This window comes from Eumetopias jubatus, unplaced genomic scaffold, assembly GCF_037043125.1.
Source record: "Eumetopias jubatus isolate StellerSeaLion01/CBP00866 unplaced genomic scaffold, mEumJub1_p1.0 scaffold_8, whole genome shotgun sequence".
In the NCBI taxonomy this organism is placed as follows: Eukaryota; Metazoa; Chordata; class Mammalia; order Carnivora; family Otariidae; genus Eumetopias; species Eumetopias jubatus.
In genome coordinates this window covers 125,192,015-125,215,367 of record NW_028274814.1, presented here as the reverse complement: position 1 = coordinate 125,215,367, position 23,353 = coordinate 125,192,015, and the positions used below count along the sequence as shown (strand labels likewise).

The window sequence follows — 23,353 nt, the reverse complement described above, 5'->3', positions numbered from 1 at the left end:
ATAGAATCTAATGAATTATTTTAACATAAGTTATTATCAATGTAAATGAATATGATTTATGAGCATTGGTTTAGTGCTAGAAGTTGGCTATGGTTTTATTTTTTTAGATGCCAAATAAAAAAAAAAGAAAAGAAAAGAGAAACCCACAGAATACTACAAGAAAAAAAGATAGTTTATAAAACAAGCCAGAAGCAAACATTTATCCTCATATATCCTCATATATTTTGTGGGTTCTATACAGATTTATGGTATACTTTCAAATAAGCCTAAAGTACATTTGGTTTGAAGAAGTAAGTCTCAGATATATGTTTTTGAACTAAAGAAAGGGCTTTAACCTAACAAAGGCAATCAGTCATTTATTAAGGGAAGCTTCATTTAGTATATAAAATTACCTTAAAATATTTAATGAGTGGCATAAAAATAATAGTCAATAAAACTTGATGTTCAAGGAAAATTCTCATTTCCTTAGCAAGGTAGAAGACAATAAATGATCAATAGCCTAAATGTAATAAGATCTTGTTCATATAGGTGTTGGGTTTTCATTGTTGTTGTGAAATACACAAGGAATGTTGTATGTACAAGTATATTCAGGATAATGTTTGATTCTTCTCTTCCAGTCAAATAAAGGACAGAAAATTAGTTATATTAGTAAAGGGATAATCTTCTTTAATTTATTGTTGGAGTGATAATTAGTCATACTTTTTCCCTCTATTTTATACAAGTTAGAAATTCATACTGATGTCAGAGATTAAAATATGGCTAGTATTAGAGAATATGACTTAATATTCTTCTCCTATTCTATTAATTTACTCATAGGCAGGCAGCTGGATGACTTGTAGGCCTCAGCTCCCCACAGAAATGGGCTGCTAACTGTGTTGGGAAAGGGAGACTGTCATCAATAGGCTGGATCCCAAAAGACAAGTTAGTGCCCCTTTCCCTAGTCTACCAGTTAGACAAGTCTCTCCCCTGTGAGGGGGAGTGGGGAGGAGAAAGGATGGGGAAAGCAGAAGAGGGTGAAGGGTTTCTACCTATTATTATTCTATGGGTCTTGCCAGGAACATTGAGGGTGGATGGGGATTGGACTGGAAGGTTGGCAGTTTCTGGGATGTGTTGCCTTATATACATAAACAGAAAAGGTATATTATTTGCAGACTTGGGTGCTCAAATTACCATGAAGTCATTTGTAACACATTTCTCAGCTGCTGGTTGAATACCAGGGTGTCTCCTCAGTTGGAGTCTTGAGTAGTAAGAAAGAAAGAGAACGCCATTGAAGAATGTTATCCTAATAAATATGACAATTGTTATAATGATACAGACTCAGTATTATGAGATTTCAGAAGATAAATAAACTTTTGGGGAAAATAATGTGTGCTGATTTTTTAAAAATTTTATTATTTTTTTTAATTATAGTTGATTTAACCATGAAGAGTTTTTCTGGTGTCAGTGTTGGGTTATAATGTGTCTACATTATGAGCACTAGGGGGCCTCATAAGATCAGCACAGTGTTAGTGGTATTCTGAATATAAAGATTAGGAATAGTCACATTTAAATTCTGAGACCCTATTCATCCTGCTGTGCTGCCTAGTTCTTGGAAACAAAGTTTAATTCCTGAACTATGTTGGAAACACTTAGCAGTCTTTAGAGATAAGAGGATTTCATGGCAGCTATAGGCTTTTGTTACAAATAGAGGCTGTGTATTACATCGCTCCCAAAGAACTGGGCATTGAGAAAGTCTCTCTTAAGTCCCCACCTAGAACTTTGGATACTTAGAATGACTGGGAACAGCCCCCTTCTTGTCTTGTTAGTTTTGATGCATGTAGGGAAGCTCACTCTACATCCATTCAATGTGTTACTTTTCTTTCGGCCCTGACAAAATTTGCTAATTTCTGATATCTGAAGTAAATACAGGATTTTTCCTCTTTTCACCTGGCCAGTTCTCCACAAAAAGGACAAAATAAGCCCAGAGCTTTGTTTACTCCTATTGACTTTATTTTGTATAGTCACTTAAGTCTTCGTGGCTCAGTTAACAAAGTTAAAGTTTTAGCCTTGTGTTAAACCTCTGGGAGTTGGCAGAAATGTATCTTCCAACACCCTCCCCGCTCCAGCCAGACTCACCCAGTAACTGATTCTCATACATTAGCAATGATTTTTCTCTTTTCTTTCTTCTGTCATTCCCTTCCCCTTCATTAAGGCCAGTCAGAGGCCTCATTTTTAATGCTAAATTCACACGTTTCTCTAATGTTAATTGAACTTTTCCTCCTCTGAATTCCTGTAGTCTTTCACTGATAACGTCTCTTGTAACGTTCTTTACATTTTACTGGTCATTATAGCTTTTTGTGTAAATGTAGTACTTTCCTTTATGAGGATATAAGCTTCTGAGGACAAAATTGTGTGTGTTTTTTTAAATCTATCAGCATCCCATAGGGCCATATACATAAATGGATATTAAATAAATAACACTTGGTGAAATGCTTTATCCCATTTGAAAGCTATCTAGTTAATGTGAGTAGAAGCTATTCAGGAAGTGGTACACACATGGAAATAGAAGATAGATATCTTTCTGAATGATGTTGCTATATTCTTAGTCCAGTAACAGAATAGATTATAACCAAAAAAAAAAAAAAATGACCCTTTCAGTGAGGACATAGTATTAGGGAAATATTGGAAGAGTATCTTGCTTTAGCAGAAAGTATCAGGGGACTAGTATCCCCACAGAAAAATTAAAATGGCAGCATATGGCTAGGAAAGATCTTGAAATAGAAGCAAAAATTGAAAGTTAGTTTAGAAATTAATCTAAGCTCTGGACTATGATATGCTTTGGTATGACTTGCCAAGAAGATATAAAGGCATTCATTCATACGGTAATGTTTAAACAATAGTAATTTTTAAAAAGCTATTAAAAGGAAGAAGTTAGGCCAGGAACCAAAATACCTGTACACAGTGATTGCTGCCCTTTCTTTCTTCTTGTTCACATACTTTTAAGAGGATTTTAAAAACTCTTTTTCAATTATTTATAACTGCATGGCTGTCTAATTCTGGGATGTACATGATGTTATTGATTTGAAAAACTGTCAGCTTTTCTCTTTTTAGGCAAGATCTGAGAAGCAGAACGTTGATTGATTTCTCATTCTTCGAGGTTAAAAAGATGGCTTAGTTGAAGCCATAAGAACAGAGTCAGGGTCAGCCTTAGGTTGCTTCAGTCTGTAGAAACTAACAGGGATGCCAGCTAGCTATTTACCGGGCATTCTAGAATATCACTGCCTGGATGTGAGTGGTGATATGAGTAGAATCTAAATTTATCTTGCATGTCAGTCTTCAGAGATTTTCAGCACTCACCATCTTAGTTTAGAGTGATTCCTGGAAGGTCGATTTAGTGAGAACATTCTGATAGTTAAAAGGGAGGGCATTTAAAAAAAATTGATAACTTACCATGGCCCTTGCTTTTTTGCTCACACACAAACAGCTGACATATAAGAGTGTTACTCATAGCAGCTACATATTTCAAAAGAATTTAGGGTAAGAATAATGAAAGTTGTTAATGAAATTATGTAACAGTTGTTGCAAAATGCCACCCACAATCTAATAAAAGGTACAAGCCATGAATCAGAAAGGTGGCTGTTATGTTTGGTAGTTAAATGGAATCACAGCAATTTGAACCACTTTAGCTGTGTCCATCGTTACTTTTCTGTAGTTTATGTATGTCACAGAATCAATACTAATGCACACAGGCATTTCTTAGGCTTAAAATTCTGCAGAGCTTTATCTATACACCTGTATGCATTTCCTTTGCTGCTGTAACAAATTACCACAAACTCTGTGACTTAAAACAACAGAAATGAGGGGTGCCTGGGTGGCTCAGTCAGTTAAGCATCTGCCTTTAGCTCAAGTCATGATCCTAGGGTCCTGGGATCGAGTCCTGTGTCAAGCTCCCTGCTCTGCGGGGAGCCTGCTTTTCCTTCTCCCTCTGCCTGCCACTCCCCCTGCTTGTGCTCTGTCTCTCTGTCAAATAAATAAATAAATAAAATCCTAAAAAACCAACCAAACAAACAGAAATTAGTCTTCTTACAATTCTGGAAGCCAGAGTCTAAAATGACTTATACAGGGCTAAAATCAAGGTGTCAGCAGGGCTGGCCTCTTTGGAGGTTTTTAGGGGAAAATGCATTCCTTGGCTCTTTGATCTGCTGGCTGCCAGCCTTCCTTGGCTTGTAGTTGCATTACTCAATCTCTGCTTCTGTGGTCACATTGCCAACTCTTCTGGAGTCAGATCTCCCTCTAATTTTTGCCTGGGAGTACACCTGTGATTACATTTTGGGCTCACCCTAATAATCCAGAATAATTTATGCATTTCAAAATACTTGACTTATATCTGCAAAGTTTCTTTGGCCATATAAGGTAATTAATTATTCACAGGTTCTAAGGATTCGGATATGGATGTATTTGAGGGTCATTATTCAGCCTACTACAATACCTATTGTGATATACTCAGAAATTAATACAAAATATTATTTTGACTAGGATCATTGAAATGTATTTCATTTTGAAGGAAGGCATCATTTTAGATTTTGATATTAATGCAGAAGTTCATGATTGGCTTTTAATCAACCATTTTCTCTTGCCGATTGTGTCATTAGTGGTTTTCTAAAAGTAATTCTTTAATTTTATTACATCTATAAAACACCAATGTATCCTACAAAGAAAAATGTTTTAGAATCTTCCCTTTTCCTATATTTGTAATTTTTTCATAGTCTTCAGAATTGGGTTAGATCTTAGCCAGAAAAAAGATAGGAGGGTCCTATACAATCATAGTTTGGTAGGAATGGGCATATTAGATTTGGCAGGAAATTGAGATAGAACGTGTTTACAGTAAGTCAATTTTAGAAATCTTTATTTTTATCATGGTTTCCCCACTTTTTTAAACCCTGCATACCCTGGACCTAGATACATTTAATGTTAACGTTTTACCCCATTTGCTTTGTTTTTTTATTCTCTGTCTCTCTTTGTCTGTCTCTCTATATATTTATGTATTATGCATGTTTGTATATATTTTTTCTTTGTCTTTAGGACACTGACATTTTTGAAGGGTGAATTGTGTGGCATGTGAATTGTATCTCATTGTTAGAATTTTTAAAAATTGAGATACAATTCACATGCCACACAGTTCACCTTTAGAAAGTGTACAATTCAGTGGTTTTTAGTACATTCATAAAATTATACAACCCATTATATAATTCCAGAACATTTTCATCACCCACAAAAGAAACCTTTAGCTGTTACTCCCCATTCTATCCTTTGCCCAGACCCTGCAACCGGGAATCTACTTTCTATGGGTTTGCCTCTTCTAGACATTTAAAAAAAAATGGAATCATCCAACTATGACCTTTTATGTCCAGCTTCTTTCAATTAGTATGTTTTCAAGTTTCACCTGCCTTGCAGCATGAATCAGTACTGAATAATATTCTGTTGTATGAATATACCACATTTTTTTATCCTTTTACCAATTCATAGACATTTGGGTTGCTTCCATTTTTTGGCTGTTATGAAAAAATGCTGCTAGAAATACGCTTGTACAGGTTTCTGTGTGAACATAGGTTTTCGGTTCTCTTGGTATTTACCTAGCAGTGGAATTGCTGGGTCATATGATAACTCTGTTTAACTTTTTGAGGAATTGCCCCACTCATTATTTTTAGTTTATTTACTGAGAAAACTATCCCCCACTTTGGAAGTTCAAGCAGTGATTCTGGGGTTGGGGTGGTAGGTGCTTCTTTCCACTTCAGATGTCCTTCCAGAGATTTAATGTTGAGAATAATTTAAAAGCTGAGTAGGGTGCTCCCCTTTTGACTTGAAAATGAAGTACTAAGATGATCTGACCTAGCAGAATAGTTCTTTTCATTTGTGTTTAGTGGATTTTGCCTTTCTTTTCTGTTTGATCCCCTAGAGAGGTTGTTGACAATCTTAGTTGTTTTAAGAGGTAAGAATTGCCCTCTAATTGGGATGTTATTTACCCTTATCTAATATTTTAACAAGGAGAACTGGGAATCCATTCAATAAAGTTTTTTTCAATCTTTTATAAAATTCATAGAGAAAATGACACTATGTATAACATTAGTCATATCCCTTTAAATGGAAGAAAATAATTCAAATGGATTTTGTTAGCATAATTATTTTGAAGATGTGATCTAGGTAAAGCCATGAGAAAATTTGGTTGGGTATTATTTTCATATTTATAGTAATTGTTTATTCCTACCTGATAGGAAAAAAAATTGAGTTTCTAGCTGGTTCAAACATTTTTAGTCATAGATGAGAGATCTTTAAATATCTTAAGATGAGGAAATACAAAGTTCAATCAAAGGTAAGATTCTGGATAAAGATTGAAGAATTTTGTGAGGTGCCAGAAAAATTTAGTAACCTTGATCAGCTAAAATGATATTACCAAAAATGTTTTGGGATGGTGTTACTGTTTCAAGAAGGGGTAGGCAAATTTTATTCCTGGGGATATTTAGAATTAAGTATAAAAATATTTGAGAATCAAATTCATGGTGTTAATGGTTTTATGCTAAATAGGCAAAACATATATTTTTAAATATACTTGTAACTTAGCCCATCAGAGAAACATGTCAGTCTTCTAATTCTGTCTTAAATTTGTAATTAAGTAATTGACTTATTCTTGTAACTTTTAAATATAAATATTCCAAAATTGTCTGCATTATATGAATATTTATGAAAACTTAAAGACTTGCCATATTTGTACATTTAATTTATTAGATTTATAAAGATTATCTTAAGTACCTGGAAACTTTTGAGAGACATGAGAAATGTCTAAGGTCAATAGAATGTCTTAGGGTATTTAACTAAGTTTGTAAATGTGACTAAATATTATTCTAAACACTTCAAAATAATTTTTGGTTGGATGCTAGACATTGTGAATGTAATAACATTAAGTGCTCAGTTGTTTTGTTTTTCTTTACAACGTGTTTGACTTTGTTCTTGTAGGCAGTTAATTGTAGATTAGCTTGAGCCTTACAAGGCTTGGTTTCAAGCTTTATGGAGCCAATCTTGAGTAGATGTGACACTAGGGCTGGTCCTACTACTAAGATGTGACTCTTCTCAGGTCTTTAATGAATGTTCTCAATGTTTGAAGAGGCCTCTCCTCTCTACAGAATTGGCTCTTGAATGACTTCCAGCTCTCTGTAAACTCTTGGAATTTTTCAGCTTACAATTACACAATTATTCTTGACCTAGCCTTGTGGAGTTCACCCTATGCATGCATGGCTTAGTATTCAGTTCACAAGCTCTGTCTCTGAGAGCTTCCTCTTCTCCAGTATTTTATCCTATAAATTCCTGCTGCCCTAGCCTTACTCTGCTGGAGTTTTCCCTTCCTGCACTGTGGTCTGGGACATGCCTTTAGTAAAAAAGCTGAGGCTGTTTTAGGGTTTATCTCATTTCTTTCCTTTCTCTCAAAGATCACAGTCTTGCAATGCTTGTTGTCTAGTGTCTGAAGACTGCTAATGTCTACCCATATATCTCTATCTATTCTAGTCATTTCTGAAAGCACTTAAAATTTTGTTCAGAGGTGACATACAGCGTGTCTACAAAGCAAGACAAATAGCTAAGCCCAAAGTCAATGAGGCAGAGAAATATATTCACTCTATAGGGAAACATAACAAGAATGGAAAGAGAATGAATAATTGTGATCAAGTAAGACAGTTTACCACAAAGGGTTTATAACAAAGTCCTGGCAATCTGCTATCTCAGTGTGTTCCAAATAGCAAGATGTTAATGATAATGGCAATGGTAATTATGATGATAGTAAGTGTTTGATGAATGTTAGCTAGGTGCCTGGGCACTATTCTACTTACATGTACTCATTCTTTTAAGACGCACAATAACTCCATGAAATAGATACTGTTATTATTGCCATTTTATACATAAGGAAATTGAAGTTTATAGAAGTGAAATTTCTTGTCCAAGGTAGGTTATAACACCGAGATGTGGAAACTAGGTGGTCTGGCCAAACTATGTTTAACACAGTGTACTGTGTTCTATCTTAGCTTATGAAGGGTTCTGAGAAGTTCAGCAGTGAAGAGAGGTGTTTACCTTTATTAAACTTAGTTTCTCTATTTTATTTTGGAGCTTGGAACACTCTTTAGTATTGGGGGGATATCTATTATCAATTGATTGGCCAATAGTCCTTGGAATGCTTGTACTATAAGGTCCTTGTGGGTAAAAGTAATATCCCATTTGACTTTAGAGTTAAGAGTTACTAACTTTGGTGTCAGATGCTATCTTCTCCTGACTCTTGCTATTTCTTAGCCATATTCTTAAGCTCCTAAGCTTCAGTTTCTCCATAAAATAGAAATGGCTGTATCTACCTCATACTTGTGAGGACAGTCACATGAGATGATGCCTAAAAAGCATTTAGCACAGTACCTGGTAAATAATAGCCAAATAAATGTTGGCTTTTTTACTGTTGTTGTCCTTACTGTTATTAGTGCAATTTGCATCCAGCTCAGATAGCTATTTCAATAAACGTTTGTTGAATTAATGTGCTCGTTTTCAGTTACAGTATTTAATATTTTTACCTTATCTACAGTTTTAAATTTGTGTGAAGTTTAAAGAAAATATATAGCCTGTGAATATGTGGGATAACATCCTATCTTCTGGGAAACTTGTACTTTTAATATCTACATTTGCTACATGATTAGAAGAGAGATTGAAATGTTGTCTCTTTTTTAATTTTAGACAACTATTACTACATTTCTCCATTAGTTGGTGTCTTTTTCTTGGCTCTAACTCCTATCTGGATTATAATAGCTGCCAAACATCCAGCGACAAGGACAGTTCTCCACTCAGGCTGGGAGCCTGTCATAACAGCTATGATTATAAGTAGGTTAGTATTAAAATGTGTGTGTGCATGTGTTCTGTATGCTTGTATCTGTGTATATGCTAAAACATCAGCAGCCTGTTTTTATTTCTTGGTTCAATCATCTTATATAGCCGGTCTTTATTATCACAGGTAATAGGGATAATAGTCCTAGGAGTTATTGAAATCAGTAGACCAGTTTCAAACTTTTTTCCAATCAAATCCTTACCAGATTGATGAGTAAGGTTTAGTGGTGTCTGTGTGTGTGTGTGTGTTTATGTGTTAACCTGACTTTACTTATTTTTAATAGTAAATTATTCACATGAGTATCAGAAAGCCTTAGAAATGGACACACCGTTTGACTACTTCCACTCCAACAGGACACAGGATATAATTAAGGATATTTGCAAAAGATCAAGTTATAAGGATCCTCATCACAGTGGGATTTTTAAACAACAAAAAAGAAAGAGACCACCTTAGAGGTCTAGCAACCAGGTATCAATCAAATAAATTGTAGTGTAGTCACAAGATGGAATATTAGCCACTAAAAATAACATTGCAACATTTTTATTGACATGGAAAGATGTTCACTGTACATTTGGTGAAAAGAGCAAGCTAGAAAAGAGTATGACTTTCTTGTTAAACATGGTATATTGACACACATTTATCTTCTTCCTTCCTGAAACTACTAAAATGACAGTAATAGAACAGAAAAGCTGTAAACCACAAAGAAGGGGAGCAGAGAGGCCAGCAGGTGTGAGATTCGACAGAATTGGTAAAATAGGAATCAGATGGATGATTTTTAACTGAACTAGCAAAATGGAAAAAGCTAAAACCTAACGCCTGCAGGGCCAGAAGACACCCATAAGAAGCAGGTGGATCTGAGATCTGAGCCTCAGAAACCCAGAAAGGGGGAGGAAATAGAGGCACTAAGTACTTCTCAGAGCCGAAATGAAGAAGATGTTGAAAGTTTATGTAAGAAGCAATTAGATCCTAAAAGCCCTTCTGCAGCTTGACCATGCAGGTGACCGCCCCCTCCCAACTTGGCAGAAGACAAGAATTAACTCGGAGACTGAATCAGAGAGGCTGTGGACTTGGAAACACCTGCACACATGAGGCATGGGTTACACACTGTAAGAAAAATAGGATTAAGTGAAAATCTAGATGCTGAACAGTGAAAAGCCCTATCCCACTTCCTTTTCTTTGCTCCTGGAATGCTGGCAGTCAGGCCTCTGCCCCCAGGCAAAAAAATTAGAATAATTCTTTTCTGGGGAAACTCACCAGCACAAAAGAAAAACTTGTGGATATTGACCCTTGTAGGTCCTTTAGTGAACGAGCTGCTTGGCCACCTGATGCTTCTTCAGGAGGCCTACCTGCTGACGAGCTCTGCCTCTGTACGCAGAGAGCTCCAGGTGTGCTCTGCAGTGCCCCTTCCAGGGGAGCGGACAGCGAAAGGATCCCCAGACATTTGATTAAGGCTTCTAACGTGAAAGACAGAAAGCAGAAAAATGGTATTCAAAGAAAGTGCAGGGGTAGTTGAAAGACCTCAAAAAACTCATCAGTGTCCTCAGAGCAGTAAGAGAATCTATGGCATCCATAATGCAAGAACAGAATGCTCTAATATGGAGGATTTGAAAAATAGGAAGAGCTCTTGGGAATGAAGACTGTATAGGGGCACCTGAGTGGCTCAGTTGGTTAAGCGATGGACTTGATTTTGGCCAAGGTCGTGATCTCAGGGTACTGGGATCAAGCCCCACGTTGGACTCTGTGCTCAACAAGAAGTCTGCTTGTCCCTCTTCCTCTGCTCCTCCTCCTGCTCACTCTCTCTCAAATAAATAAAATCTTTTAAGAGATTGTTATCTATTTGAGAGGGAGAGAGAGAGAGAGCATGAGCCCAGGGCAAGGACAGAGGGAGAAGGAGAAGCAGGCTCCCCACTGACCAAGGAGCCCAATGTAGGGGTCGATCCCAGGAACCTGGGATCATGACCTGAGCAGAAGGCAGATGCTTAACTGACTGAGCCACCCAGGCGCCCCTAGATAAATGAAATCTTAAAAAAAAAAAAAGTATATATAAATAGCAGAAACAAAAGATTTAGAAAAGTTAGAAGATAGAGCTGAGGAACTGTTCTGGAAAATAGAACAGAAAACAGAGGTGAGCACTTGGAGGCAAACAATAAGAAGAAATTATTGAAGAAATAATATAAGAAAATTCCCCAGGACTGAAGATCATGGGCTTCCAGATTGAAAGGGCCCATTGAGTACCTAGCACAGTGAATAGCAGGAGAGACCAAATCAAAGGACATTACTACAAATCCCAAAATATTCTAGAGAGAAAAGATGAGGTATATATAAAGCATTGGGAATCTGAATAATGTCCAATAGCAACACGTAAAGTTATTGCTTCAAAATTTTCAAGGGAGAGTATTTTGAACATAAGGTGTGGTTGTAGTGTCAACCAAATGTAAGAGTGGAATCAAGAAATTTTCAGACATGCAGGATCTCAAAAAGTTTGCTTCCCATATGCCCTTTCGTATAAACGCTGGTAGAAGATAAGGTCTATCAAAATGAGGAAATAAGAAAGAAGGTGACACAGGAATGAGGAAACCCATTCCATGAGAGCATGTGATTCATTTTTCTGTGATGTAGATTGCTTTTTCCTAGAAGATTCAGGCAATAGGGTCCTATGAAATGTTGGGACTTGGTCATGGCACACAGACCAAAACCCAGGGTGGGAGACTGAAGGGAAGGTGCAGGGTGACAGCCATGTAGCAGGCCTAGAGGCCACCATCCAGGTTGGCAGGAGGACAGAGGACTTAAGGAGGATTGTCTCTAAGAAACAAAAGTGGAATTGATCAGTTACCTGATGAGTCTGACTGTATTCAGAGGCATTTCACTAACTTTGTTAGAAAGTTGAAACCAAATTAGTAATAAATACCCCCCAAATTAGGAAAAATATGGGCCAAATCAACAAGTAAAAGTGAACTCTAATACACTTGGTGGCTCAGTTGTGAATAATGATTCCAATGTTATAGTAAAGTAAACCCTAAATCTTTTTCACCCAAAATTATATAACCAAGTTGGCAAGATAAGGGGAGGAAGAGAATTATGAAGGATCCAAAGTGGTGAGGGGAAGGGCAAGTGAGATTAAATCCTCATCTGTCACAGTGGAGGTCATTAGGTTAATGTCTAAAATTAAAATCAAGAAATCACAGTATAAACATGTTACTTAGAAATGTAGCATTAAACACCAGAAGAAACAGCTAAAGAAGTTGAAAAGAATTGATAGTGGAGAACAGGTGCTGGGGGTGGGGGCTGGGGACTATTAAACTTTGTGGTACTTTCACTTTTTAAATAATGTACATATGTTTATTCAATAAAAATAAAATTTAATAAAAGTAAAGAGAGAATTACTTTTACAATGTGAGTTTTTATTTTTAAAAATCTACGTGTTTAAAAATGTCTGGGAGGCTATATACCAAGATGCTAACAGTATAACGCTGAATGATAGCACTGAGGTTGATTCTTATTTTCTTCTTTCTGTTTGTCTTTTCTAATTTTTCTATAATATTTTGTTACCTGGGTCATAAAAACATTTTAAGATGTGTTTTAGCAAGTGTTCATGTTATGGTCACAGCATGAACCTATGTGTTCTGGCATAGAAATTTATTCTTTGACACATAACTAGTTTTGTTCTATGAAATATATATATATTTAAGATTAGAGCTTAAATATTAAAATACTGCTGAGGATGACTACTTTGGGACTTTGCCATGTAACTTTTAATGGGACGTCCTAGTAATTTAGCATAGTAAGCCACAATTCATTTATTTTACTGAAAAATTAAAATAATATTTAATAAGTTCCTAATGTTAACTATCAGGTAGTGGTCGAACATTTGGTCTGATATTTTGACAACCCCATTCTCTGATAACATGGGGTTTATTTTTCTGTAATGTAGATTGCATTTTCCTGGAAGATTCAGGCAACAGGATCTCATGGAGTATAGGGACTGGCAGTGTTTCACAGGACTTAGACCAAGAAGCTGAAGTTAACCAGTTGGTATTGGTCTTGGAAACTTAAAAAATCTCCAAGCTCAAGACAGTATACTCCATCAGAGTATTTGGCTTGCTGCTATGTAACTGTATATTATTTTTCCAGACCTTCATCCTCAAAGTCAGCTCTTTCTATGGCTACAACCCGTTATTTTAATTTTCCAGTGATGAGATGCTACACCTATCTAGTTTTCACACAGTAAAAATGATCCCTCTGATGCCTTGCTGATTTCAAATATGAAGAAGTACTCTTTTAAAAACTATTTTTAGGGGCACCTGGCTGGCTCAAGTTGGTAGAGTATGAGATTCTTGATCTTGGGCTCAGAGTTGTGAGTTCAAGCCCCACGTTGGGTATAGAGCTTGCTTAAAAAAAAAAAAAATTTTTTTTAAATTGTAAGAGCAATAAATGCACGTGGTTTTAAAAAATTAGTAAATACAGAAGGATATAAAATAACCATCAGTCTTCTGTCAGTCCCTCCACCCAAGATAGACATTGTTAATAATTTCTTATCCTTCCAGACATCTTAACGCACCTAAAGCATTTTCTTTTCCTTTTTATAAGGAACATATCTTGGAGATCAGACCATGTTTTATTTTCAACATTTCACTGTTGCCATTGATTTTTACTTGAAATATTTTTCCTTTTTATTCTGTTTTTTAAATGTCTAAAAAAATGTTTTTTTAGAGTAGAAGTGTTTGTATGTAAAGAGCAGCTTAAAATTAGTACATTTCTTTCCTCTTCCCCAAGTTATATGATTTTCTATCTTTCAGCATTGGGGGCCTTATTCTGGACACAACTGTATCTGATCCAAACTTGGTTGGCATTGTTGTTTACACACCAGTTATTAATGGTAAGAATTAGATATACTCTTCACAATGGTATCAAATCATTATATGTACTCTTAGTTGGGAACAGGAATTTTAGGGTTCAGATTTTAAGAGGTGTATCTCCCCCTCCCTTCCATTCTCCCACCACCCCCAGGTTGATGTTCATGGTAGAAATGACACTCCCTGTTCTCAGTATGTACAACCTAGTTTTGAAAAGAACTGTTTCTTACTCTTACTACTTGATATTGGTTTCAGAATCAAGCTTTTAAGATTAGTGTGGCAAAATACGGTATTTCAGTTCTGGATTATCATTTACTTTGGGTTTATCTGCTATCTCATGATTTGCTGCTGCCCCTGTCAATTTTTGTGGATCAGTTAGAGTTAGCTAGGTTTAAGCATTGCTTAAGTCAATTCAGTTCATTAAAATCTATCACTCCTCTGTGGATCCCTTAAAGATCTGCCTTATATTTTTTTCTTACCTATAAAATGGGAATTATAATATTTAGGTTCACAGGGTTTTTTGGTATGAATTCCATTTAGTAAGATAATTTTAATCGAGTCGTACTGACTTTTGGGCTGGCTGTCATTATATTGGATTTTAGTACAGCTTACACCAATATAATTTAAAAAGTAATTCTACCTGAGGGAAAACATGTCACAGGATGTGCTACACATTTAATATAAATTGCTTTTGTATATTTATATGTCATAAAATATATTATATGAAGGCAAGTTCCCCAAAATCTAACTTCATACCTAAAATTTCAATTGAACATTTACATTTTTGTGTTGCTATAAAATGTCCATGAAGAAATTTCCCTTCTAGATCCCCTTTCCAATTTTCCTGGTGCCACTGTCCCCCCATCATCCACCCTTAAAATCACGGAACCATCAACCCAGCCCTTCATCCTCTCTGAATAGACAATGACCAAACCTCATCGATTTGCCCATTAACATAATTCACTTGTTCACTTATTTGTACAAGAATGTCTCAGCGTTGTAGTCTGCTAATGTCTTACTTAAGCCATCATTGAAGTAATAAAGTAGCCTTCCTGACCCACTCCCTATTCAATGTCAGTTAACTGTCACCAGCAGGCTAGTCTTCCTTAAACATTGTTTTTATTACTTCAGTCTTAGGAAAATGAACTTATCAGTGATTTCCTCCTGCCTGTCAAATCAAGTTTGAATTCTTCTGTTTCGCTTTCAAAGCCCTCCATATGCTCTTGGATGTGTACAACTTTTTCCTTTACCTTTCCAACCAGATTCCTATTTCGTGGCCTGACAAAGACCTAATTTTTCATTGCCTGGAATGATTACTGCTTTTCTTCCACCTGTTCAAATCCTCTTCAGTGAATATTAGTTGATGAAGTCACCAGCATAAATACTACCACCAATACTGTGAGAGCTATATTGTCCAACATTTCAGTGAAAAATTTAAATTATAACAACCCCATCATTAGTAAGGTTTGAATCAGTGTTTCCGTTATTTCACCTTACATGAGAATTCTAGAGCTTCCCTGGAGTGCTCTTCTTGGAAGCCATGGTATTCATGGTAGTAAAATCTTTTTTGTATCTCAGTAAGCGAATCTCCTAGTTGGATATCACAGTGAGCTCACTTTATGTTAAATTCCACTCACTTAAAAACACTGATAGAGAAGATTCATTCCATGGTCCTCAGAAAAGGTGGGACTTTTGAGAATTGAATTTCATTTTAAATGTGCTAGAGGATGTACGATTTAAAGGATCTCTAATTAACACACCATCAGCACCCTCATTTGATAACTAGTGAGTACCTACTATGTGCCAGATAACATGCAGGTCTTTTATGCATGTTATATCATTTCATCCTCACAATAAGAGAGTAATGTGTCCAACATCTCATATCTAATAAGTGGTAACTCAGCATTTAAATTCGGATCTGCTTGATTCCAAAGCCTGTGCTTCCCCCTGCCCCCATAACTGCTAATTTATCTGTTTTGTTAGTTAGAAAAATACACACTTTGTTTAAAGTAAGGCATATCAGTGTTGATATTGTGACAAGGATATCTTTTAACATTTATCAACATCTCTCAGAACTAGTAGCATTTTCTGAAATAGATTTCACAAGAATACTAGTTCTGTGAGATTAATAGTATACCTTGAGAAGTGAGTTTTGTGGTCAATTAAGTTTGGGAAGCATTAGGTCAAATAGATTTCTTTACTACAGGATTTCTTAAAGCCTTTATCATGCTAATATGTACTGTGAAGCTCTCCTTCTGGGACTTCTGGTTAGGATTTCTAGAACTAATCTTCCTTCAGACCCCAGACCGTACTTTGGGAACTACTGATCTAGGGCTTTTAATATATCTTTATCACAGTGTACTTTCAAATAATAATCTAGTCTGTTTACATAAAGGGTAAGGACCTTACATCAGTATACTTGGATTTTCACTTCTCTTTCTTATGTGCTGTTTTTGTCATACATTTTACTTTGTTATAAGCCCTATATACATTGTTATTATTTTTGCTTTAAATGGCCAGTTATTATTGTTTTAAAGAGATTAAAAATGAGAAAATGATATCTTTTTTATTTTCTGATTTATTTTACATTTCTAGCACCCTTCTTTTCTTTGTGTAGTTCCAGATTTCCATCTGGTTTTATGTTCCTTTTGCCAAGAGAAATTCTTGTAGGGCAGGTCTGTAAAGGATTTGAGAGGATAGCTGAGGTTGAAAGATGACTTTCTTGAGTATTTTTTTCAGTCCCTGATACCAGTTTCTTTAGTAACCTGAGAAGAGGTATATCAAGCCTTCTGTATTTGAAAAAAATCAAGCTTATTTTTCCTCTCATTAAGGTGGTAAGCATTAAACATCTTGCTCCCTAGCTTTGTATCTTGGCCGTGGTTGTAATTTAAAAAAAAATTATTTAGTCTGGTCTGCTTTCAGTCCGTGAGTCAGATTTGAAAAAATAATGCATGAGTCTTACATAACAATGACTTTATATCTTTGGAAAACCTACCTCAACATCAAATAAGTCAGCATTTCGGAAGAATTCTTTTTTGTTTGTTTGTTTTATTGGCCAAGGCTATAACATGAATTGCTTTGCCTTTGGTTGAATTTATGCAAGTTGTTTAAAATATAAGGATAACTGCTTTGTTTTTCCTTATGTTTCAGGTATTGGTGGTAATTTGGTGGCCATTCAGGCTAGTAGGATTTCTACCTACCTTCATTTACATAGCATTCCAGGAGAATTGCCTGATGAACCCAAAGGTTGTTACTACCCATTTAGGACTTTTTTTGGTCCAGGTATGTGCTTGTGGATTTTTACATATTGTATATCCGGACTAATTCTCTGAGAATAGAGACGGACAGCATTTGCTGAACACATATTTTGTCAGTTTGACGTGACTTTTTTATTCCTGAGACCTGAGTAGATTTTAAATAGAATAGATTCTGTTCATTAAATCTCAGTGAAAGAAAGTCATGTGTATCAGTTGTGCAGTTGCTGAGGAACTTTGTATACTTTCTCTGTTTCATCCTTTTCTCTGGGATGTCTTGTTCATGAGTCAAGAAGGAGGAACCTTATATACATAGGAAAGCATTGCTAGGTGATTTAGAGAGACAGATATACTGTCTTTCCTATATTAATCCTTTTGGCTTTTCTGAATGTAGGCATTTGATCCCAAACAAACAGGAGGAGAGGGAAAACCTCCGTAACAAGGAATAGTGTCTTGTCTGTGTCACCCAGGCAGTGACTACCAAAAAACTGTGACCGCAGTATTAAACCTCACAATTCTTGTCACTTCTTTTCTGATGAAAATAAAGGTTATTATTGACTTTTTCAAAATTTAAATTCAATTAATTAACATAAAGTGTATTGTTAGTTTCAGAGGCAGAGCTCAGTGATTTAGCAGTCTTATATAATACCCAGTGCTCATTACATCAAGTGCCCTTCTTAATACCCCTCATCCAGTTACTCCATCCCGCCTACCCCTCTCCCCTCCAGCGACTCTTAGTTTGTTTCCTCTGATTAAGAGTCTCCCTTGGTTTGTCTCCCTCTCTGATGTTGTCTTGTTTTATTTTTCCTTCCCTTCCCCTATGCTCCTCTGTTTTGTTTTATAATTCCACATATGAATGAAATCATACGATAATTGTCTTTCTCTGATTGACTTATTTCGCTTAGCATAATACCCTCTAGTTCCACCCACCTTGTTGAAAATGGCAAGATTTCATTTTTTTCTGATGGCTGAGTAGTATTCCATTGTGTGTATATATATATATGTATATATATATATATATATATATATATATATATATATATACCACATCTTGTTTATCCATTCATCTGTCAGTGGACATCTTCTTTCCATAGTTTGGCTATTGTGGACATTGCTGCTATGAACATTGGGGTGCAGGTGCTCCTTCGGATCCCTACATTTGTTACTATTGACTCCTGAATGAGGATCAGAAATGCCCACTGAAATATCAGTGAAAGAACTCTGAAAGAAAAGTAAAATTAGAACATTCCTGTGCTTTAAGAACTTTATGTGTTTTCTTTTGTCTTCCCTCTATTATTATGATAAATTTTAAAGTCTGACCAGTGTTCTTCATAGCAAGCTTTTATCAACTTCCTGCCATTCAATTAGCATATGACATACAATGAGAATTTCAAAGAATTAAGTAAACTGTGAGTGGTTGAAATGTATTGTTAGCAACAGAATTTTATGTGATGCTATACAGTATAGAAATGCGAAAGTAATCCTTAAATTTTAATAACTGTGACCTATTAGTAACCCAAATAGGATTTTGTTTTAACTTTTACATTTTCTAATACAGGAGTGAATAATAAATCTGCTCAGGTTCTACTGCTTCTTGTGATTCCTGGACATTTAATTTTCCTCTACACTATTCATTTGATGAAAAGTGGTCACACTTCTTTAACTGTGATCTTCATAGTGGTATATTCCCTTGCTGCTGTGCTGCAGGTAAGAGTTAAAACCTCTTGTAATCTCCTTTATCCTCAGACTGCTGTAAAAACAAAACTATGTAAATCTAAGAGCACGTGAACTGTTTTAACATTTTCAAAAAGCAAATGTATGCCTGTGTGGATTTCATCTTCCTAAAACCAAGAAACTCATGATCACTTTTAATATCATCTGATAAATAGAACCTTCGGATTTCCTGTTTCCTGAATTCCATGTCCCCCTCCCCCTCCTTTTTATTCTGGTTGGTTCTCTCGTTTCATGTGAACACATTTTCTCATAGATTCCTGAGAGTGCATGAAAGCCTTTGCATGTTGTAAAGTGCTTTTACATGAATAGGTTGACTGGATATAAAATCGTTTCTTTTAGAATTTTCAATGCTTTGCTTCATTTGCCTTTTAACTTGTGTTAACCATCGAGAAGAACACTGCTGATCTCATTGTACGTGACTTCTTTTTATCTCCCTAGAAGTAGAAGCTTGCAAGATCTCTTTTTTCCTCTTGTTATTAAATTTCACGTCGATGTGCCCTGGTTTGGATATACTTTGTTTTGTTGGACATTTTTGACCCTTTCGGTCTAAAAATTCATGTTCTTCAGTTCTAGGAAAAGTTTTTGAATTATTTCTTTGATTTTTTTTTTTCCTCCATTTTCTCCCTTCTTTCTCCCTGGAGTCTTATTATTTCATTCCCAAAACTCTTGCATTAAATTTCTGATCTTATTCTCTTTTTCTCTTCTTTCTGGGAGATTTCTATGCCTTTCTACATCTTTTTTCTGGTATGTCACTGAGAGTTCTGGAGAGAGTAGAGTTGAACATACACACTCAACTTGCCATCTTTCTGTGGGAGGAGGCTATTACTTTTAAAATTTAAGAAAATTGACTTTAGGGTGCCTGAGTGGCTCAGTTGGTTAAGTGACTGCCTTCAGCTCAGGTCATGATCCCGGAGTCCCTGGATTGAGTCCCGCATCGGGCTCCCTGCTCGGCAAGGAGTCTGCTTCTCCCTCTGACCCTCCCCGCCTCATGTGCTTTCTCTCCCTCATTCTCTGTCTCTCAAATAAATAAATAAAATCTTAAAAAAAAAAAAAGAAAGAAAATTGACTTTATTTTAAAAATCTGATTGGTATAATACATACACAAAATTTTAAAATTAAATAGTAAACTGAATGGTTGTGGGAGGCTATTAATTTAAAAATTTTTAAATTTAAGAAAGTGTTCTACCTTTCCAGTCACATTCCTCAGAGATCATCATTGAAATATTTTAGCTGTTCCTTCTGATAGGTATCTGCAAGTCTTAAAGTAACATGCCTAAACTTTAGCCTTTTGCTAATAAAAACTGAGGATTTGAGGGGCTGTGTTAACACCCCATCTTTTCCATATACTTATATCACAATTTTTAGTTAAATTTGCAGCCAGTGTTTGTGTTATTGGGCCTGTGTAAACATAATGTACTATAGAGCCAGATAATATAGTATGATTATATTTCCTTTTTGTACACTTTATTTTTCTTGAGGTTAATAATTACATCTTTTTTCCTTTGCATCATTTTCCATAAACCCAGTCTTTCCAAGTTTCCACTTTATTTTGGCTTCTTAGGCTTGGATTCTTGCTAAACTCTATAGGATCAGCGCCTCCTACAGTGAGAAATCCCAACCTCATAAGAGATGTATTCAAATAATTCTTTGAAGAGTTAACATTTAAAGTTGGCCTTCATGACCAGCACTGTTCTAAGTGCATTAAACGTATTGATTCACTTAATTCTCACAAAAACTCTATGAGATTTGTTCTTTTTATGTAAATCAGTGATTTTCAAAGTGAAATATATCCAAACCAATCCACTGTGTACAGGAAGAAAAAATTAAAACATCTGTTTATGTATTTTTTCCTCATTTGCTTAAAATATCTGTTTTCTTCTATTTTTATGGTTGTTTTATAATAAACATATTAGCACAGTGTTAAATAAGTGGGCTCAGGTATTTTATACTAGGGCTAAATGATCTAAAACTTTTGGAGATTACTGAGTTAAAGCATAGAGATAAAGTACAAGAGCTTGTGTCAGAAGGAGAAAGTAATTCATACCCAGGATATAACTAGGAGGAGGAAGTAGATGAGAGAAGGTTAAGAAGGTAGATTAGGGCCATGTAGAAAGGCCTTAAATGCCAGGCAAAGGAGACTGGAATCTACTTTTAGAATAGCAAACACCCTATAACTGCATTGATATTTTAAATTTTCCTATAATACTTTGTAGTGCCTGAGATTTTATTAAAAGTCACCTATCAAATCATTCATTTATTCATCCAGTAAACCTTCATTCTACTAGATGCAGAGATGGTTTTAACCCCAGGATGAGTACATTCAGACCCTATCCTCCAGGACTCATAGTCTGGAGAGAAGGCTACTACCTAAACAGATAATTACATTATACTGCAGTGTACAGATGCTGGGGGTAGCTACATATACGGTGCCTTCAGCTTAGAAGAAAAAGCAACTAACTCTACCTACGGAGTAATATTTTTCTGCTACTCAGTAGGGACAAAAGTTATTTCAAATGCTTTTCACCACTGGCTTCCTTTATTGCTGAATATGATACAGTCATTTATCTCTGTGTAGGTATTATGAAAAAGATGCATTCTTCAGTCCCATGGGAAATATTCAGAGATTGTTCTTTGGTCTGTTGATAAACATGCCATTTTTAGAGCATGTTTCTATTTGCAACTCTACCTCTTAGCCTCACGGATTGATTTTACATTTATGTGTATGGCTCTGTGCCAACACACTATCGCACATCATTTCACTTGAGTCAGTGAAGGATATAAGTAATTTTTCTGAACTTACAAAAATATTAGATTTCAGCCTATACTCCGAGAAATCCTACATGTCTTTTTTTAACCTCTGAGTTAAATTCTGACAAGTAAAGATTTAAAAACTGGAGGTGAAGAAAGAATAATATTAATCTCTCTGTACACCTCCTGTATAAGATGGGAGGAATAAGAGTATCTACCTCATAACTTATTTTGAAGATTAAATGAGTTAATTATATAAAGCTTGCCACATAGTAGATGCTATTTAATGTGTTAGCTGATGCTGTCGTTCCTATTAAAGTTAGAATTATAAGTCGTGAGGCACTGATCTCAGATGACAATTGGAAAATATTTTTTTAATTTTGTAATGTTGATTGAATTTTCTTATGTATCTTTTACAACTTTCATTTTTATGGATTTTAGTTTGTACTTTCTCCCCAAGAATCAGATACCTGCCAGAGTAGATCTTTGCATGCACTTGACATTGTGTATTATTCCAGTGGAATAGCTTAGAGTCCAGTTGCAAATGCTCAAATCAAACCATCATGTTCTGACACTAACATACGTGACACACATGTAAATGTGTACAGACAACTCTTTGGAAACTGAGGTTTGGATAAAAGACCTTCCCCTGCCTGCTTCAATCAATTCAGAGATGGACAGAATGAAGAAATACTTTTTAAAGACAAAGGCTCCTTGACCACTTAAGACTCATTTTATTATTACTTACTCGATTAGCTTCCCTTTCTGATCTGGGGTAAATTTATATTTGAAATGTTGGTTTAAGTCCCAGCTCTTATCCAAATATTTTAGTCCACTCTTCCCATCCCTAAACTCTGTATTTTGATTGAATATTCTATAATAAGGTTTTCTGATGCATGTTTAATTTCTTCCCACTTAGGTTCCTACCTTCTTGAGGCTAGAGACCAAGCCCTTTTCCCTGTGGTATTCCTCAAAAGATATTATATAGTGGTTATTTTTGAATTCTTGGTGTTTTGCTTTCTTCCTAATATTCTTTGATGAATTCCCCCTCCCAACCCCTACCACCCAGTTCCCTAACCAACTAAATGAAGGAAATCCGTTTAAAAGAAACTTCATATTGGACTTATTATAATAACATAGTAACAATCATTTGCAGTATTTTTGCATTTAGATCTCTCTTCCTGGAAGCCTTGTTTGAATACCTAATTTGGTCTGAGTGCCCTTATTCTGTTCCCATAGTACCCTGTGGATATCATTATTCTAGCTTTCCCACATTTTATCGACATTATCTGTTTATGTGTGTCTCACTCATTCTAGAGAAGGGATCTTTGGCTTATTCATTTTACCTCATCCTATCCCTAGTGCTCAGTTAATGTTTGTTAAACTGAATGACTATCTCTCTCTCTCTCTCTCTCTCTTTTTTGGCTTGAGGGCCATTTCTTGCTGGAGCTTGGGATCACAGTTGTGTTTGGGGCTTGGCCCAGGCTCGCTGGAGGTCTTAGCATCCTTGTAAAGGAGCAGGCTGAGCCAGGCCAGAGCCTAGGAGGTGGGAGCAGCTGGGGATAGGGGCCAGGGGGCTGCCCCCCAATAATTCTATCTTGCCAGCCACGTCTCTTCCTTCACTGGAGGGAGGAGAAAAGTTTACAACTGTATTTAAGCACTAGATATGCCAGAAAAACTGAAAAACCTAAGTTTTCTTCTCCTTGCTTTCAGTAAACACCAGCTTTCTCTCTTTCAGTGACATAGGTATTGAAAATAAGAAACAATGAGAAATAAAACACAACCCCCCCAAATTCTGTCACCATTCAGCCAAAATTATAAGGTTTTTCTGAAACATTTAGAGATGAAATGACTTGGTATCTAGAGAAAACAAAAGG

General features: G+C 35.8%; 1 protein-coding gene across 3 annotated transcripts in view; it reads left to right on the top strand.

Moving 5' to 3' along the window:
- The window catches only part of SLC41A2 (solute carrier family 41 member 2), a 112,272-nt gene that overhangs the window by 65,854 nt on the left and 23,065 nt on the right, over positions 1 to 23,353 (top strand). For all 3 annotated transcript variants that reach the window (XM_088025310.1, XM_028121688.2, XM_028121689.2), the window contains 4 exons: positions 8,740 to 8,887; positions 13,684 to 13,763; positions 16,891 to 17,022; positions 18,553 to 18,701. In XM_088025310.1, coding sequence (XP_087881436.1) covers positions 8,740 to 8,887; positions 13,684 to 13,763; positions 16,891 to 17,022; positions 18,553 to 18,701 — 509 coding nt within the window. The remainder of the gene's footprint in view (positions 1 to 8,739; positions 8,888 to 13,683; positions 13,764 to 16,890; positions 17,023 to 18,552; positions 18,702 to 23,353) is intronic.